The 20,511-nt window shown below is 35.1% G+C and overlaps 1 protein-coding gene and 1 long non-coding RNA gene across 2 annotated transcripts in view; both read right to left on the bottom strand.

Moving 5' to 3' along the window:
• Positions 1-10,646, bottom strand: part of LOC149807869 (receptor-type tyrosine-protein phosphatase epsilon-like) — a 74,427-nt gene extending 63,781 nt beyond the window's left edge. The window contains exons 1-4 of the mRNA XM_089971431.1: positions 10,459-10,646; positions 8,083-8,274; positions 5,418-5,609; positions 1,820-2,011 (exon numbers count right to left, since the gene is read on the bottom strand). Of these exons, the coding sequence (XP_089827557.1) occupies positions 1,820-2,011; positions 5,418-5,609; positions 8,083-8,274; positions 10,459-10,579 (697 nt within the window). The 5' untranslated portion in view covers positions 10,580-10,646. The remainder of the gene's footprint in view (positions 1-1,819; positions 2,012-5,417; positions 5,610-8,082; positions 8,275-10,458) is intronic.
• A 2,287-nt stretch (positions 10,647-12,933) lies between these two features.
• On the bottom strand, positions 12,934-18,406 carry LOC149807868 (uncharacterized). Its single transcript, XR_016417668.1, has 3 exons — positions 18,237-18,406; positions 15,580-15,771; positions 12,934-13,118 (listed from the first exon to the last, which is right to left on the bottom strand). It is a non-coding gene; the product is annotated as an uncharacterized LOC149807868 (long non-coding RNA).
• Positions 18,407-20,511: the final 2,105 nt, after the last annotated feature.

Raw genomic sequence — 20,511 nt, 5'->3', positions numbered from 1 at the left:
TGTTAAGATACAAGATGGAACCGAAATAAAACTAGTGTCGATGAGTACAAGGTGTATCGAATGCGTCGCTCCCTGCACCTTTGACTATTAGTAATAAAATGTTGAAATAGAATGATATATAGTTAACCCATTTGTGTATCGTATCTATCTAGAACGACAATAAATTTGTTTGATATAACAGGGAGAATTGTGTGTAAGCAAAAACGACACTAATGACAGAGCTGGGTTGGAGAAGGTGGGGATGAGTTGACCACCCCGTTGGCAGCATTATCGCGATTGTATAACAGCAAACAAACGATTGTACTGGCAATCAGCCCCAATATCACGTATCTTAATTGTTACCGTGGTAGATGTTCTGCACATTAGTACGTACTAATATCCAGGAGGATGGCAATTGTTTTCCTCCTGGAACAAATTCTTCAAGTCTGCTAGGACAAAACCAAACATGGCTCCCGTTTCAGGTGAGACTGCACTAGTGGTCTCCATTCGTAGATGTCAAAACTGATCAACCAAAAACATCAGTACTATCACTATTTCTTGATAAACGGTAATAGTATTCGTGCGTACCACTGGTGATCAATGTCTCCTCATATGTGTTACAGCCACACGAGGAGACACGCCGTGTATAGAACTTGCCAGTTGTTTTACATGACAAGATGAGTTTGTGATAAATGATTTTTCATACATCACGCAGCATGCCACACATTAATTAAACTATTGAAGTCAGAGTATGCAATGTTATCGACGAGCATTGATAATTCTAATGTACTGCATCGAAAACAGACGGATTTCCAATGAAGACAACATCAAGCGCAGTTGAGGCAGCAGTGATCATCTACCCTGAATCTCCCGACGAATATGTTCATCTAGTCAGGTACATGAACAATGCCAAAGCTAGCGACTCCACATGTGGATCACAATTGCTCCAATTATATACTGTCCGACTTAGAACGGTTAGAAACCAACATGGATCTTTGAGCGTTGTCTACGATTATGTGGATTTCGTGAACTAAGCCACACAGATCTGTCAGATATATATTGCACGAATTGATCGATTAAGTGTGAGATATTGAATAATGCACAAAACATTGAAATGTTCTTCCGCAGAGGATGGGGCTTGGGGGTAGGGAAATTGTTTTTATAATAGGTAAATTTCTGCGACAGACCAATAATATTACGGAGGAGAATCCTGGATCCACATCCAGACGCTGAGATCTGTAATCGAAAATGGACCCAAGGGTTACATGTATGACACGTATATCGTAGAGTCGATTAGTGCTTGAATGAAGGAGAAGCCATTACCGCAGATGCTTTTGTATGATTGATAACATAATCAGGTGGTCGTATTGATTGGTATGGCAGAATAATTCAACTGAAGATGACCGACGTCGGTTCTCACCTTGTATAGTGACTGTCGCCTATAAAACAACGTGCACTTTACCTGCATTGTACTTGAATTATGCGATAGTGGTGGGCAAGTGTCTAGATGCATATATGACCTTCTGATGAATTTGTTTAAGACATACATTTGTCCTCACACATTTAGCTGTAAAGTTAAACAGATTTCAAAATCTTCTTTGAAACGAGTTATACCCTTCTCAAAAGAAATGCTACTTTTCAAAACTTGTAAATGTCATAAAATGAGATGCTTAACTAACTAGATACTCTAAAGGAAGTATTTAAACATGTATTTTTACAACTAATATCATTACATTTCACTGATATTTTTGTATAACTGATTATTATTAACCTTTTATGGCTCACGGCATACATGAGAATGACATTTCATTTGAAATGATATTTCCAATTATAAGTATACCTTCACAGTTTCCGATTTCTTGACTCCACTGACTGGTATTTAGACATTGACTTGACGAGCTGCCATTCAGCCGATAGCCCAATTTGCAACTTATGTTGATTTTTGAATCATAGGAGAAATTTCCATCAACACCCGGAATAAAGATGTACGTGCTCTTTCTTGAATCCAACATTGGGACTGGACAAGTTATGGCTAAAATAAGTAAAGGAAATTAACATTAGTATGGTATGTCTTCAATAGTTTATTGTTGTTTTTAGAAGTGGTTAAACAAGTTTGTTTTGTTATCAGCTCATCCATTTGTCTTTGTCTATAAATTTAAAATCTAAGTTTATTATTAGAATACATAATTACACTATTTGTTGATCATATACGATACTTTAAACTAAACGGTCTACGAAATAATCTTGAAGTCTATCTACATTTGTTATTATTGCTATAATTATATTCTATATTGGTGTGTCTACAATGTGCTGAAATCCTCCAATCAGTACAACTAAATAAATATATAGGTATGTATATTGCGTTCGTATTGTTTGCTGGATCTTTGTCCGTAGATGACGGTAGTAGTTTGAGCTTACATGACAAATGCCATTGCATACAAACATGCTTTTTTCGGGGTTTAAGAGCGGGAAGTTACTTGTCCATTGAATGTTATATAGTCTACGTGTTTTGTGTTTTATTTTTCGGGATTTTTTTACACTGTTGTATAGTCGTTGTTTCATTTTCAATTGATAATTAATTAAGTACATTATTTATATATTTTGTTACCTAGTGTAAAATATTATAAAGTAACAATAATTATATTAACATGATCCTTTAGGCAAAAAAGGTAATACTCATCACATAAATACATAAATCCATCAACTGTCGTTTTCAGAATTGCTTGGAGTGTATTTATATACATATATAAATTTGACCAGAAGATGTAATGGCAGATATTAGATTTATTTTGAGATAACCAAGTAACTATATAATGATATTTTAAACAAGCAATATATACGATTTGTTTGCATCATTTTTTCATCTATTTTGTACACGGATACCAGTTCAGTATATTTCGATCATCGTTATAATGGAAGTGCATTTGCGGAAGGTTTTTTGTTACGCTGCTACTCAAGAACAGATGCAGGTCATTTAGTGCCAAGGCAACTGACGTTAAGGAGAAATCACTATGACTAACCTAGGCTAGTTTGATAGTAGGATTATAACTCAACATTTTCGCTCTGATTACGGCAAATATTTTAAGCACATTTATATGTAATGACGACAATACAAATAAAGGAAACATATACCTGTAGTTCATCAACACTATCCAGTATATAGTATGTGAATTATACAGTCGCTTTCGAGGTTGAGTAGAAGTTTCTAAAGTTGATTTTGTTGTTGCGATGACTTTGTTGAAGGTATGAGGTGGTTCACACATATTTAGAAATAATTACCATACAAGTAACACTATTTATTATTTAGAAACATAATGCGTATCTGGCAACAAAACATACTCTTTAAAAGTCGCAACTGCCATAAACTGAAACATCTCAATAAAACCAATAAGCTAAAGAAAGTATTTATATATGCATTGTATTGACCTATTGCAATGTCTTTCTTCACCCATATTCTGTATAAACACTTATCTTCATTGTGTGCTGCTGTACGGCATCAATTCAAATGATGTTTCAGTTTTAAAAACATTTCTACCTACATAAAATCCATGACCTTGTCATATTTCCTTACTCAACTAACTTGTAATTAGTTACTGACTTGACGGATTTCCACTCAGTTTATACCCCAATTCGCATTTGATGCCAATGGTGGAATTATATGAAAACTTTCCTCCAACAGTCGGTGTAAATGTGTATTCGGTGGTCCTTCAAACCGACGTTGGTAGCCTACGACCAACGGAAGTGACGAAAACACTTTGTAGACTTTCCCGATACAAGACATTGTTGACAACAGCCAGTGCGTGAAGACTTGTGAACGTCACAAAAGCCACTCATACGCAAACCTGATAACATTTCCGCAAATGAAAAATCTAAACATTTTGAGAAGAGGATCAAATGGTTCATGGATACATAAATACCATCGATAATCATATGTGGCAACACGACAAACAAGCCTTGGATAGAAAGGTCTGTTAATTCCAACGCGGAACAATTGTTTGCAAGACAGAAAACAGCAGCAAATATCAATGATCAGAGTTTTACAGAAAATAAAAATTAATATCCTACGCTTTGGACAGCACAACTACTGGAGATTTATTGAAAACTTTATATAAGTTGGAAACTCCTCTCAAGAACACCAAGTTAACAAGCAGAGAAAAGTATGGAACTACTGTAATTCATTAAGTTAGTATAGAGAGACAGTTGCTGTGTGGTATCCCTCAAGACACGGTAAGTTTTCACACAAGTGGATTAGAATGACCAGCCTAGCCTAAACGGAGATCGTTATCCACCAGTGTCTGGCATCCAAGTTCCCGACGAATGTGTATGTAACTTATTGCGAAAGATCAATCCTCATATGGCTACGGGACTAGATGTGCTTGCAGCCAGGATCCTGAAATATCTTTCGGGAAAGTGTGCGTCATACTTGAGGTTTCTACCAGATATGCTTCTGGACAGATACGGTCCCAGTGTATTGAAAACAGCAAATATGACGAGCATCCTCAGCAATGGAAAATTATACAATGTCTTGAACTATCAATCTGCTGTTTTTATATATTCTGAAGCAAAATGCACCCAAACATGCAAATCAGCAAGACGGTACATAGTCAAGATCACGTCAACATCGTAACAGACTGCCAACACGGATGACACGCCAAACGAAGCTGTGAAGCATACATCAGAACCATTGTGGATAAGCTAGCCAAATCCTTAAAGAAAGGAAAGGAATACGACCTTGCGGTCCATGAATTTAGCTATGGCTTTGGATCGTGTACCCCATGCATGACTCCTTCGTATGTTGGGCCACTATGACATGGTGGGTAATACTTTGCAATGGGCCATACATTTTGTGTCAGAAGGGTTGCAGAGGGTTATAGTAGACGGAGCAACATTATGTACCATTATTGTTGTTAGCGTAGAACTCATGTGAGTGTTTTCCGTTCAATTATATTCCTTTCTTGTGTTTATCAATGACACACCTCCAAGCGTCAGATCAAACCCAACACCAGGCTGATTGTATAGGACTGCATTGTCTTCAAGGAAATGACAGCCTCTTGCGAGATGCAACGAGAAGACTTGAACCAACCAGCTCTGTAGCAAATCTATATGTGAAATATACTTTGATTTTCTTAGTATTTACCTTGTTTCTAGGGGTATGCATGATTTCGGGATGAATTCGTTTAAATATAAACTGGTGCTCACCAATTGTGTAATAGTTACAAGACAGTTAAACAAATTCACAATATATGTTTCAAACGGTATGCACATCCGACAATCGACGTTTATAATGTCATGATATAAAATATTTCACTTAAAACATCTTATTCTGATGACATTTTAAAGTGATCATTGTATTTGCATATTTAAGTATCCTTTTCACTGATATTCTATAACCTATAATGACCTTTCATATTTTATTATACCTCTATCTATACCCATACCTTGGCAGTTTCCTAATTCTTCATTCCACTGACTTGTGTTTAGACACCGACTTGACGGATGTCCAATCAGTTGATAGCCGATTTTGCAACTGATCATCATTTTGGAATTGAAGGAGAAGTTTCCAGCAATACCCATTATAAAAGTGTACGTGCTTGTCCTCGTATTCATAGCTGGCACTGGACAAGTTATGACTGGAATATTTTGTAATAAAATAAAGTATATATAATCTGTATCTGACGGCTATTCTTACCTATAAAATGTATGCAAAACGTTATTGGTTATTGAACATGGCAATTAGGTTTGCATATATAATATAATCAATGCGTTTGTGAATGTATCGACATTTATAATCATTGTTCTAAATATCTTGACCAAAAACAGCTTAACATATATGGATATCGTACGATGGTGGCAATTTAATGGAATCTGCTGGTAATGCAGGTATTGTACGATAAGGATTGCTTACATTCCTAAGGATCTTTTCTTCCCGGATTGTGCACGAACATACACACACACACACACACACACACACACACACACACACACCTGTTACGTGAGTAGCCTCTTACAAAACATAAAAATAAAACCATGAAGACAACAAGCTTTGCAAACGTTAAAAAAATACTTTATTTCCCTAGAAAGTAAACGAAAATGTGAAAAAACTCTTACGGTTTTATTAATCAAATCCCAAATGATTAAAAAAAAATTAAAAAATAGAAGTTCTATTAATAAAAAGTCCTAAATTAAACTGAGTTCGAAATGGAAGGAAATGACATGCCGTGGTCAGCGTTGAACTAACGTATTGTTTGTTTGAATCATCGAAGATAATGTTCCAGTTTTTGAATTATGTGGAGATTCAGATAAATATCTTTGTCCAAGAATTAATTTAGGGCACTAGTAATGTCAGGCAAATCAAAATTGAAATAATTGAAGAAAACAAAATAATTAGCCCCAAACTGGTCACAACATAAGGCACTTTCAGTTCTCAAGTGTTAAGACAAGACTGCTGTTCTTTCTCAAAACATCAGTAATAAGCCTAACTAGAAAACAAAACAGAATCCCGGACTGTCACTGCAAACTGTCACTTGTTCATAATCAATGTCAGAAACTAGGTCAGCAGTATAAACAATGAATTCTATTCCAGTAAATACAGTTAAGTTGCAATAACAAGTAATGGAACATTTTTTAAAACTTACGAACAAATAGTTAAATTAAATCAAACATAAATTAAATAAAATATACATATATATACATATATGTGTGTATGTATGTATGTATAAGCTATCACTGATAAACAGGCAAATTTGTGTTTGTGCATGTTTGTATCATCTACAGCTAAAGTAACTTGTATCTATTTCATTACGAAATGCAACTATAAGATAGTTGTAGGCATCCGTTAGTCTCGAGAGACGATAGAGCTGCGCCCATGAGAGATGTCCTCGTTGGTGGTTGTGCAGCGTCTGATGTGGCTAAGTAGTCCAATGCGGGAGTGGCAGTCCCTGCTACACTTGCTGCACTTGAAGGTTGTGCCAGGTGTTGGTTGGACTGCTTCTTCTTCTTCCTCTGCGATCGTCTTTCATCAGCTAGCAAGCTTTGCTTGTCCTCTCCGGCTTCCAGACCAGTGATCAGAGCATGTCGCCAGCTTGATCTGTCTAGAGCGAGCTCTTCACAGGTGTTGACATCGATATCAAGGGCTTTCATGTCATGCTTACAGACATCCTTGAAGCGGAGTTGTGGCCGTCCGATCGACATTTTGCCAGATGCGAGTTCCGAATAAAGAATGTCTTTGGGGATCCGTCGGTCAACAATCCGACGTACATGGCCCAGCCATCTGATGCGGTGTTGGCGGAGGAGTGTGATCATGCTCGGAATCTTGGCACGCTCGAGCACCGGATTTTTTGTTGGGGTTTACTCCCAAAGTCTTTCCCACGAAAGGGTATAGTCGCAAGGCAGCGAAGGTTTGAAATGGGAGTTTAACTTCTCCTAGATGGGCGACCACCCAAGGTTAACGAGCCCCTTCTGCCCGATGCATCTTGTTTTGAGGCGCCAGAAGCTCGCCTGTCATCCCTTCTCCAGTCAGTTTAAACAGGTTCCGCCACTCGTGTAGGCCTGGAGCTGGATTTGGTTGTCAGAGGCTCTATCAGACGCAAGCCATTGGGAGATTTCCAAGGGAAGTGGGTCCTTATCTTTCACATCCGCCCCCGGCGATGACAACCCTTGAAACCCAACTATAAGATATGTGTGTGTTATTATGCAGTATGCATATATTTGTATCAATTCCTGGACTATTGATCTAAACAACGCAGTGAACATAGGTGTCTTGCATGCACTACAAGTCATGACTGACATAGTTTTCAGAAAACCTCACATATTTATACATAAGTGTGCTAAATGTGAGTAAATTTAATATGTTTTGTTTGGAACTGTGTGAGACGTGCATCTGATGAAAAACCGTGCTTTTCGAAAGTCCTACATGTTAAACATTATATTATTCACAAAACAGCGTGATAATCTGAACAACGTATTTACATATTTATTGTTGAAACGTACTGAAATATCTTGTTACGGACTTTCTGTACAAAAATTGTTATCATGTATGTATTTGATACTGGATATGGTAGAAAAACGTTTCATTTGAAAAGATATTTGAAGTTTGATGCATACCTTCACATTTTCCTAAATCTTCGTTCCACTGACTTGTGTTTAGACATCGAATTGACGGACTTCCGATCAGCTGATAGCCCGATTTGCAACTGATATCAATATTGGAATTATAGGAAAAATTACCATCCACATCCGGTGTGGAAATGTATGTGATATTCCTTGAATCCATCGTCGGCACTGGGCAGGTTATTACTAAAATATATTACAGACCTTACAATATTTATAACCTGTATTCAAATGTTTGCAAAAAATTGCTGACTCATCAAAGTGTTCACTTATATTCGTCTATGTGATTTGAGTAGCGAGTTTATTATTAGTAAACAAGATTGTAATACCTCTTGAAAAGTACAGATGATTGATGATACACAATGCTTATTTCAAATGTGTATTGAATTCCGTTGAAATATGCTGTTAATGCTACCGTTATACGCTAAGGGTAGTCTACAATAATATGAAATCCTCCTTATATACGTGATGTATATTTGATTAGTATTGTGTTCCTGAGCATTCTTTGGATCTCAGAGAAAACATTTGAGCCTATCTGACTAATATCATTTTTGAAAACAAAACGTGCTAACTTGAATTTGTTTGAAAGAGGTTGGATTTTCTATTGTAAATTATATAGTCAACCTGCTGTTTGCATTGTTTATAAGTTATAAATACCTTGCTTACTGAAATCTGAGTTCACGATAAAGCCTTTTTTAAAGAATAATGTAGAACATACTAGGAGTGAACTTCTTGACGAGTTTGACGAAAAAATGACCCAATGTTTGGTCATGTTACTGTGTATTATTATTTATATAAAGATCTCTAGGAAATACAATTTGTCGATTTCATCGTAATATTAATTGTGTTCAGCTAAAATATAAATGGATTCGTTTCTTTAAATTATATTTTGGAATTACAAAAGTTTTCGTTGGCATTTCGGTCAAATACATTTGTTTGTGATCATTGTGAATTCATTCAAATATATTTTGGATGATATTATTATAATATATGAAGACCGTTGGTGCATCGGCAGATAAAAGATCTGAATTCAAAACACACCTGAAATGCCATCCGAACACTATAAATTTAGACTTGTGATTTAAATTTTATGATGTTTTGGGATTTATTGCACATTACTGCAAGCTCCATTCGACTTTCGACTCGGAATTCTACTTTAGTAAACTATTTAGTGAAATTTACAAAACCTGATCCTTTAAATATTTATCTATCTAGCTTAATACCATTGAGTTGCAACAATATACTGAAAATGTGCATGATGAATTTCGTTGAAAAGGCATTCACTTTTATAAACCTTAGCCGAGAGTATACATGTTTATTTCTTTGATTAGCAACGTATTTCAAACTATCACATATTTTTTATGATGTCCGAGTTATATATATATATATATATATATATATATATATATATATATATATATATATATATATATATATATATATGTATATATACGACGAGTTCTAAGCCATTGATTTAAATCTAATTTTTAGGCTGTGCGTTTGCATTCCCCACAGACGTATGTATTTTCCATTATGTATTACTACCCAATTGATATTTGTTAGCAAATAATATATGTACTCACAAGATATACTGGCAAATATAGGTCTTATTTTCGGAGAACCTTACAATTCAAGTACGCATGTTATACAATAGATTTAGCTGCAACCTTTTCCCTTTCTTTACATCCAGACCAGTTCAGGACATTAATTCATATTTAAAACGTTGCTGCATTCTATTAAGGTTTATATTTCTTGCTTTACGGGAAAACATCATAAGTGAGTCATTTAGTGCGAAGGTAATTGATGTAATGGACCCACCACGATATATAATCCAGGCCGGTAGGATGGTGGGAGTCGAACTAAAGTCTTCTAGTCGTGAGTCAGGCGAGCTGATCACTAAGCCACTTCGGGTCTTCGTAATTTTGGAAGGGACAATATAACGATATATAGGTAACAATATCAACATAGCTTACATATCTACATACGACGTCAACACTGTCCAGTACATAGAAAGTGAGCTTTATGGTCGCTTTCGAAGTGGTGTGGAAACTTCAAAAGTTATGTATGATCTTGTGATATCCTTGTTTAGAATTACATTGGATCACGCCGATTTAGAAATAACTTCATAAAATTAATTACATTCATTTTATTTCGGAAGGTACGCACATCTGACAACAAAACACGCTATTCGATCAAGTTAAATGCACTAAACCAAAATACATCGTTAAAAATCATATTTGGCCAAAGAACGTGCCACATGTGCATTTTAAGGATGAAATTCCTCAGATATTCATTATTTTTCATAGGTGCCGGAAGGCGTAAACTAGAATGATGTTTCTGTTTTAATGATACTGCTTCCTATATTCATACCTTCACATTTTCCTATTTCTTGACTCCACTGACTTGTAATTAGACACTGGATTGACGGACTGCCATTCACCTTATAGCCCGATTCGCAACTGATGACAATTTGTGACTTGTAGGAGAACATTCCATCAACACCCGGAATAAAGGTGTGGATGCTGTTCCTTGAATCCAACGTTGGCACAGTGCATGTTATGACTAAAAATGAAACACCAACTATTATTTATTACGTTACTTTCAATCAAGTATAGGCAACATTGTTTAATAATTCGTATCAAAACATGCGATCAGTTTGGCCATAAAGTATTTATTTTGTTATAGAAACTGTAAAATTAACTCTACAATTACTCTAAATGATATATGCTTGGCATTATATGATACGCCATTAAACGGTTGTACCTAATGCTCTTCATGCTAACATATGTTCCTGGTCACGATATGAAGGAACATATGTTATTGTCATTTTAATTCAACGATGAATATGTCTTGAGACCATGGATTGAAGAGAGCCCGTACTGCTGATATTAGATGACGCATTTGGGATCAGTTTAAAAACAATTCCATCAAGACTAGGAGCAAACGTGCTAACACAGCTCTTTGAATAATAGTGCAGAACATGACATATACAGGTTGGACAAGAATGTAAAATAGCTTGCTTATAAATGAAATCGAAATAGGATAAAACTTGCAAAATGTAATGAGAACATATTAAAGCTATGATTGTATTCACTACGTGCACGTCTAAAAAATGTGAAATTCCTCCTGTCGATTCTTATGCAGCAAGATGCAATGTAGCATTAAGTGTTATTTTACTCGAACGAATTTAATCCTTATCAAACAAGTCCGTCAATGTACTGATCTAAGTTTTTAGTAATCTATCAATATACGATAGCATCAAATTATATTTTGTCCCAAAATACGTTACAAGTTTATACTGAATACAAAGAAACATATTAATCAAATTTGATTACTTTCAAAGATATTATTAGTGCAGGATTGTGAACAAATTTCCGCAGCGTATGCACAGCTCTTTCTTTGTAATTTATATCAACATATTTAATTACTATTCTAACTAGTTCATCCTTTGTCCTGGAAGACGCTTTGTAAAACTATACTGCTTTTCAGCTAATATACCTCGTTTTTCAAACACATTAGTAATAACGACACAATCACGCAAGATCAGAAACAATTGCACTTATTCAAGAAAACAAAGTAGATAGGAATGAAACTTTTGTTTCGATTGAATGACAAGACATTTATAAATAATTTGAATTATTTATGATAAAGTAATAGCATAATGTAACGACATTTGCAAATGGCTGTGAAAATAAACAAAAAACAGTAAACGTTTAAAATATACATTTTAAACAATAAGCTTATCACATTTATTTTCCTATGTATTCCTACATCCAGAAAATATTCAAGGCATGCACATCATTATTTAATCCACTTAGTAGAAACATAAAACTCTGTACATTTACTCGTTTGTTAATGTACCTGAATTTCAAATCAGTGAAGTCCAGAAGAGTTTTTAAGGTGGTTTACACAGCATTTGTCAGCCCGAATAATGATTTATGTACCGATATCATGGCGCTTATGCGGTTTGAACAGCTGTCCAGTGCACCACCATTCGTTTCGTTTAGCTGGATAAACGGTTTTACGAGGAGCAACTGTTGCTTGAGGACACGTTCCCCACAGAGGAGGAAATTGCCAATCAGAACAAGGTCTCGAGATGTTGGTTAGGAATTATTGTAACGACGACAGCAACTGAATAAAGCGATCGTTTGCAAAGGACTTTGTAAGACGCTGAAACTTTGTTTTTCGCAAGAGGATTTCATGTATATAGCTAATAAATATCACCTTTCGGATAGGTTTCCTTCATTTTCGACTAAGACAGCTGAGGTAATGCAGAAGGTAATTGATGTAATAGGCCCACCACGATAGCTAATCCAACCGGGATGATCGTGTGATTCGAACTAAAATTTTCCAGTCGTCAGTCAGGAGACAGATCACTGAGTCACCTCGGGTCTTCGTATTTTTGGAAGGGACAATATATCGATATATACATAACAATGACAACATTGTTTACATATCCACATACGACGTCAACACTGTCCAGTACATAGAAAGTGAGCTTTATGGTCGCTTTCGAAGTGGTGTGTAAACTTCTAAAGTTATGTATGATCTTGTGATATATATTAGACTACGCCGATTTAGAAATAACTTCATAAAATTAACTACATTCATTTTTTTATTTCTGAAGGTACGCACATCTTACAACAAAACACGCTATTCGATCGTCTTAAATGCAATGAACCGAAATATTACGTTAAAAATCATCTTTGGCCAAAAAAAGGTGTCACAAATGAATTTTAAGGATGAAGTTCCAGATATTCATTATTATTTATTGCTACCGTAAGGCGTAAACTAGAATGATGTTTATGTTTTAATGATAGTGCTTCCTATATTCATGCCTTCACATTTTCCTATTTCTTGACTCCACTGACTTGTAATTAGACACTGGATTGACGAATTGCCATTCACCCTATAGCCCGATTCGCAACTGATGACAATTTGTGAATTGTAGGAGAAGTTTGCATCAACACCCGGAATAAAGGTGTATATGCTGTTCCTTGAATCCAACGTTGGCACTGTGCATATTATGGCTTCAAATAAAACACCAACTATTATTTCGTACATTATTTTCAACCAATTATAGGCAACATTGTTAATTAATTCGTATCAAAACATGCGATCAGTTTGGCCATAAAGTATTTCCAAAACTTTGACATTTTCTTATAGAAACTGTAAAATTAACTCTCCAATTACTCTGAATGATGTATGATTGGCATTAAAAGATGCAACATTAAACGGTTGTAATAAATGCTCTTCATGCTAACATTTGTTCCTGGTCACGATATGAAGGAACATATGTTATTGTCATTTTAATTCAACGATGAATATGTCTTGAGACCATGGATTGAAGAGAGCCCGTACTGCTGATATTAGATGACGCATTTGGGATCAGTTTAAAAACAATTCCATCAAGACTAGGAGCAAACATGCTGACACTGGTCATTGAATAATAGTGCAGAACATGACATATACAGGGAGGACAAGAATTTGAAATAGCTTGCTTATAAGTGAAATCGAAATAGGATAATACATGCAAAATGTAATGAGAACACACTAATGCTATGATTGTATTCACTTCGTGGACGTCTACAAAATGTGAAATTCCTTCTGTCGATTCTTATGCAGAAAGATGCAATGTAGCGTTAAGTGTTATTTTACTCGAACGAATTTAATCCTTATCAAACAAGTCCGTCAATGTAACGATCTCAGTTTTTAGTAATCTATCAATATACGATAGCATCAAATTATATTTTGCCCCAAAATACGCTACAAGTTTATATTGAATAGAAAGAAACATATTAATCAAATTTTACTGCGTTCAAAGATATTATTATTACAGGATTGTTAACAAATTGCCGCAGCGTATGCACAGCTTTTTCTTTGTAATTTATATCAACATATTGAGTAACTATTCTAAATAGTTCATACTTTTACTGGAAGCCGCTACGTAAAACTTTAGTACTTTTCAGCTAATATAGATCGCCTTTCAAACACATTAGTAATAACGACACAATGACGCAAGATCAGAAGAAATTGCACTTATGCAAGAAAACGTAAATAAGATAAAAACGTTAAAATAATTGAAAGCAGATACGAATGAAACGTTTGTTTCGATTGAAAGGCAAGACATTTATAAACAATTTGAATTATTTATGATAAAGTAATAGCATAATGTAGCCATATTTGCAAATGGCTGTGAAGATAAACAAAAAACAGTAATCGTTTGAAATATATATTTTAAACAATAAGCCTATCACATGTATTTTCCTATGTATTCCTACATCCGGAAAATATTCAAGGCATGCACATCATTATTAAATCCACTTAGTAGAAAACATAAAACTATGTAAATTTACTCGTTTGGTAAAGTACCTGAATGTCAAAGCAATGAAGCCCAGAAGAGTTTATACAGTGATTTACACAGCATTTTCCAGCCCCAATACTGCGTTATGTACCGATATCATTTCGCTTCCGCCGTTTGAACAGCTATTCAATGCACCACTATTCGTTTCGTTTAGCTGGATAAACGATTTTGCCAGGAGCACCTGTTGCTTGAGGAAACGTTCCAAAGGGAGGAGAAAATTGCCAATCAGAAAACGTTCTCGAGATTTTGCTTAGGAAATGTTGTAATGACGACAGCGACTGAATAAAATGATCGTTTGGAAAGTACTTTGTAAGACGCTGAAACTTTGTTTTCCGCACGAGGAATTCATGTAGATAGCTAATGGATATATCATTTCGGATAGATTTCCTTAATTTTGCGACTTCGACGCTGCGGTAATGAAGCCGCCGTTCCTGGATTTTGACTATATTGGACACAATACCACAAAAAATGGGCATTTACAAGTTCAAAGTCACAAATGTTTTTTCATTAAGGTTTATATTTCTTGCTTTACGGGACAACGTCAAAAACGGGTCATTTAGTGCGAAGGTAATTGATGTAATAGGCCCACCACGACAGCTAATTCAGGCCGGTATGATGGTGTGATTCGAACTAAAATTTTCCAGTCGTCAGTCAGGAGACTGATCACTGAGTCACCTCGGGTCTTCGTATTTTTGGAAGGGAAAATATATCGATATATACATAACAATGACAACATTGTTTACATATCCACATACGACGTCAACACTGTCCATTACATAGAAAGTGAGCTTTATGGTCGCTTTCGAAGTGGTGTGTAAACTTCTAAAGTTATGTATGATCTTGTGATATACATTGGACCACGCCGATTTAGAAATAACTTCATAAAATTAACTACATTCATTTTTTTATTTCTGAAGGTACGCACATCTTACAACAAAACACGCTATTCGATCGTCTTAAATGCAATGAACCGAAATATTTCGTTAAAAATCATCTTTGGCCGAAAAAAGTGTCACATATGAATTTTAAGGATGAAGTTCCAGATATTCATTATTATTTATTGCTACCGTAAGGCGTAAACTAGAATGATGTTTATGTTTTAATGATAGTGCTTCCTATATTCATACCTTCACATTTTCCTATTTCTTGACTCCACTGACTTGTAATTAGACACTGGATTGACGAATTGCCATTCACCCTATAGCCCGATTCGCAACTGATGACAATTTGTGAATTGTAGGAGAAGTTTACATCAACACCCGGAATAAAGGTGTATATGCTGTTCCTTGAATCCAACGTTGGCACTGTGCATATTATGGCTTCAAATAAAACACCAACTATTATTTCGTACATTATTTTCAACCAATTATAGGCAACATTGTTAATTAATTCGTATCAAAACATGCGATCAGTTTGGCTATAAACTATTTCCAAAACTTTGACATTTTCTTATAGAAACTGTAAAATTAACTCTCCAATTACTCTGAATGATGTATGATTGGCATTATAAGATGCGACATTAAACGGTTGTAATAAATGCTCTTCATGCTAACATTTGTTCCTGGTCACGATATGAAGGAACATATGTTATTGTCATTTTAATTCAACGATGAATATGTCTTGAGACCATGGATTGAAGAGAGCCCGTACTGCTGATATTAGATGACGCATTTGGGATCAGTTTAAAAACAATTCCATCAAGACAAGGAGCAAACGTGCTGACACTGGTCATTGAATAATAGTGCAGAACATGACATTTACAGGTAGGACAAGAAATTGAAATAGCTTGCTTATAAGTGAAATCGTAAAAGGATAATACTTGCAAAATGTAATGAGAACATACTAATGCTATGATTGTATTCACCTCGTGGACGTCTACAAAATGTGAAATTCCTTCTGTCGATTCTTATGCAGAAAGACGCAATGTAGCATTAAATGTTATCTTACTCGAACGAATTTAATCCTTATCAAACAAGTCCGTCAATGTAACGATCTCAGTTTTTAGTAATCTATCAATATACGATAGCATCAAATTATATTTTGTCCCAAAATACGTTACAAGTTTATATTGAATAGAAAGAAACATATTAATCAAATTTGATTGCTTTCAAAGATATTATTATTACAGGATTGTTAACAAATTGCCGCAGCGTATGCACAGCTCTTTCTTTGTAATTTATATCAATATATTGAGTAACTATTCTAAATAGTTCATACTTTTTACTGGAAGCCGCTACGTAAAACTTTAGTACTTTTCAGCTAGTATAGATCGCCTTTCAAACACATTAGTAATAGCGACACAATGACGCAAGATCAGAAGAAATTGCACTTATGCAAGAAAACGTAAATAAGATAAAACGTTAAAATAATTGAAAGCAGATACGAATGAAACGTTTGTTTTGATTGAAAGGCAAGACATTTATAAACAATTTGAATTATTTATGATAAAGTAATAGCATAATGTAGCCATATTTGCAAATGGCTGTGAAGATAAACAAAAAACAGTAATCGTTTGAAATATATATTTTAAACAATAAGCCTATCACATGTATTTTCCTACGTATTCCTACATCCGGAAAATATTCAAGGCATGCGCATCATTATTAAATCCACTTAGTAGAAAACATAAAACTATGTAAATTTACTCGTTTGGTAAAGTACCTGAATGTCAAAGCAATGAAGCCCAGAACAGTTTATAAAGTGATTTACACAGCATTTTCCAGCCCCAGTACTGAGTTATGTACCGATAACATTACGCTTCCGCCGTTTGAACAGCTATTCAATGCACCACTATTCGTTTCGTTTAGCTGGATAAACGATTTTGCGAGGAGTAACTTGCGGAAACGTTCCCCAGAAAGGAGGAAATTGCCAAACAGAAAAAGTTCTCGAGATGTTGCTTAGGAAATGTTGTAATGATACAGCGACTGAATAAAAGATCGTCTGAAAAGGACTTTGTAAGAAGCTGAAACTTTGTTTTTCGCACGAGGAATTCATGTAGATAGCTAATGGCTATCTCATTTCGGATAGATTTCCTTAATAGTCGACTACGACGCAGCGGTAATGCAGCCGCAGTTCCTGGATTTTGACTATATTGGACACAATACCCCAAAATGTGGGCATTTACAAGTTCAAAGTCACAAATCTTATTTCATTAATGTTTATATTTCTTGCTTTACGGGACAACGTCAAAAACGGGTCATTTAGTGCGAAGGTAATTGATATAATATGCGCACTAGGATAGCGAATCCAGGCCGGTATGATGGTGAGATTCGAACTAAAATTTTCCAGTCGTCAGTCAGGCGAGCTGATCACTGAGCCACCTCGGGTCTTCGCAATTTTGGAAGGGACAATATATCGATATATACATAACAATGACAACATTGTTTACTTATCCACATACGACGTCAACACTGTCCAGTACATAGAAAGTGAGCTTCATGGTCGCTTTCGAAGTGGTGTGGAAATTTCTAAAGTTATGTACGCTCTTGTGATGTCCTTGTTTGGGATTACATTGGACCACGCCGATTTAGAAATAACTTCATAAAATTAACTACATTCATTTTTTTCTTCTGCAGGTACGCACATCTTACAACAAACCACGCTATTCGATCGTCTTAAATGCAATAAACCGAAATACTTCGTTAGAAACCATATTTGGCTAAAGAACCTGCCACATGTGCATTTTAAGGATGAAATTCCAGATATTCTTTATTATTTATTGCTGCCGTAAGGTGAAACTCGAATGATGTTTATGTTCTAATGATTCTGCTTCCTATATTCATACCTTCACATTTTCCTATTTCTTGACTCCACTGACTCGTAATTAGACACTGGATTGACGGACTGCCATTCACCTTATAGCCCGATTCGCAACTGATGACAATTTGTGAATTGTAGGAGAAGTTTCCATCAGCACCCGGAATAAAGGTGTATATGCTGTTCCCTGAATCTAACCTTGGCACTGTGCAAATTATGGCTTAAAATAAAACACCGACTATTATTTCGTACATTATTTTCATTCATTTATAGGCAACATTGTTTATTTTTTCTATCAAAACTTGCGATCAGTTTTGCCCATAAAGTATTTCCAAACCCTTGACATTTTGTTATAGAAATTATAAAATTTACTGTAAGATTACTCTAAACGATGTATGATTGGCATTATAAGATACGCTACTAAACGGTTGTACCTATAGCTCTTCATGCTAACATTTTTTCCTGGTCACGATATGAAGGAACATACGCTATTGTCATTTTAATTCAACGATGAATCTGTCTTCAGACCCTGGATTGAAGAGATCCCTTTTTGCTGATATTAGATGACGCAAACGTGCTAATACTGCTCTTTGCATAATACTGCAGAACATGATATACACGGGTTTGACAAGAATTTGAAATAGGTTGCTTACAAATGTAATGGAAATAGGATAATACTTGTAAAACGCAATGAGAACATACTAATGGTATGATTATATTCGCTTCGTGGACGTCTACAAAATGTGAAATTTATTCTGTCGCTTCTTATTCAGCAAGATGCAATGTAGCATCAAGTATTCTTTTACTGGAACGAATTTAATCCTTATAAAACCGGTTCGTCTATGTATCGATCTGATTTATTTTGTAATCTATCAATATACGATAGCATCAAATTATATTTTGTCCCAAAACACGTTACAAGTTTATATTGAAGAGAATGAAACATATTAGTCAAACATGATTACTTTCAAAGACGTTTTTAGTACAGGATTGTTAATAAATTTCCACAGCGTATGCACAGCTGTTTGTTTGTAGTTTATATCAAAATATTTAGTAACTATTCTAAATAGTTCATGCTTTTTCCTGGAAGACGCTTTGTAAATCTATAATGCTTTTCAGCCAATATACCTCGCCTTTCAAAAACAGTTATAATAGCGACACAATCACGCATGATCATAAGAAAGTGCATTTATGCAAGAAAACTAAAATAAGATAAAAACGTTAAAATAATTGAAAGCAGATACGAATGAAACGTTTGTTTCGTTTGAAAGGCAAGATATTTTTAAACCATTTGAATTATTTATGATAAAGTAATAGCATAATGTAGCCATATTTGCAAATGGCTGTGAAAATAAACAAAAAAGTAAATGTTTGAGGTATAAATTTCAAACATTAATTATATCACATTTATTTTCCTATGTATTCCTACATCCGGAAAATATTCAAGGCATGCACATCATTATTAAATCCACTTAGTAGAAGACATACAACTCTGTACATGTACTCGTTTGGTAAAGTACCTGAATGGCAAAGCAATGAAGTCCAGATGAGATTATTAAGTGGTTTTCACAGTATTTTCCAGTTCCAATACTGCGTTATGTACCGATATCATGGCGCTTATGCCGTTTGAACAGCTGTTCAATGCACCACTATTCGTTTCGTTTAGGTGGATAAACGCGTTTGCGAGGAGCACCTGTTGCTTGAGGAAACGTTCCAAAGGGAGGAGAAAATTGCCAATCAGAAAACGTTCTCGAGATTTTGCTTAGGAAATGTTGTAATGACGACAGCGACTGAATAAAATGATCGTTTGGAAAGGACTTTGTAAGACGCTGAAACTTTGTTTTCCGCACGAGGAATTCATGTAGATAGCTAATGGATATATCATTTCGGATATTACAATATGGGTTTATATAATACAAATATACATTGCGTTAATATTCTATAGGCGTGGATCCCAATGCAGGTTTTGGGCAAAATATTGATAAGTACTGCAGATACCCTTATTATAGTATTCATTGAAAATTACCATCGTAGTAAATACATCTATCATGCTTCTTAACAAAATTTGTTGTGACATGAGAATGTTATGCTTAGAATAATCTTAATTTCATCCACGCCCACAATTCATTTTTAATCGTTACAACTTCCTGGTGTGCACAAAGGTATAACTCACATACCAACGTGTCTGTACTCAAACACGGAATAGCCATTGTCTAATAACATGCATATTCTGGGCGTCTTGGCAAGCAAATAATATAACTTAATAGATTCGTTTTATCATTTTCGTTTGAAATAAGAACACA

Source organism: Sinohyriopsis cumingii, chromosome 1 (genome assembly GCF_028554795.1).
Source record: "Sinohyriopsis cumingii isolate HCF-2022 chromosome 1, ASM2855479v2, whole genome shotgun sequence".
NCBI classification, from domain to species: domain Eukaryota; kingdom Metazoa; phylum Mollusca; class Bivalvia; order Unionida; family Unionidae; genus Sinohyriopsis; species Sinohyriopsis cumingii.
This window is presented reverse-complemented; position numbering and strand designations above follow the sequence as displayed.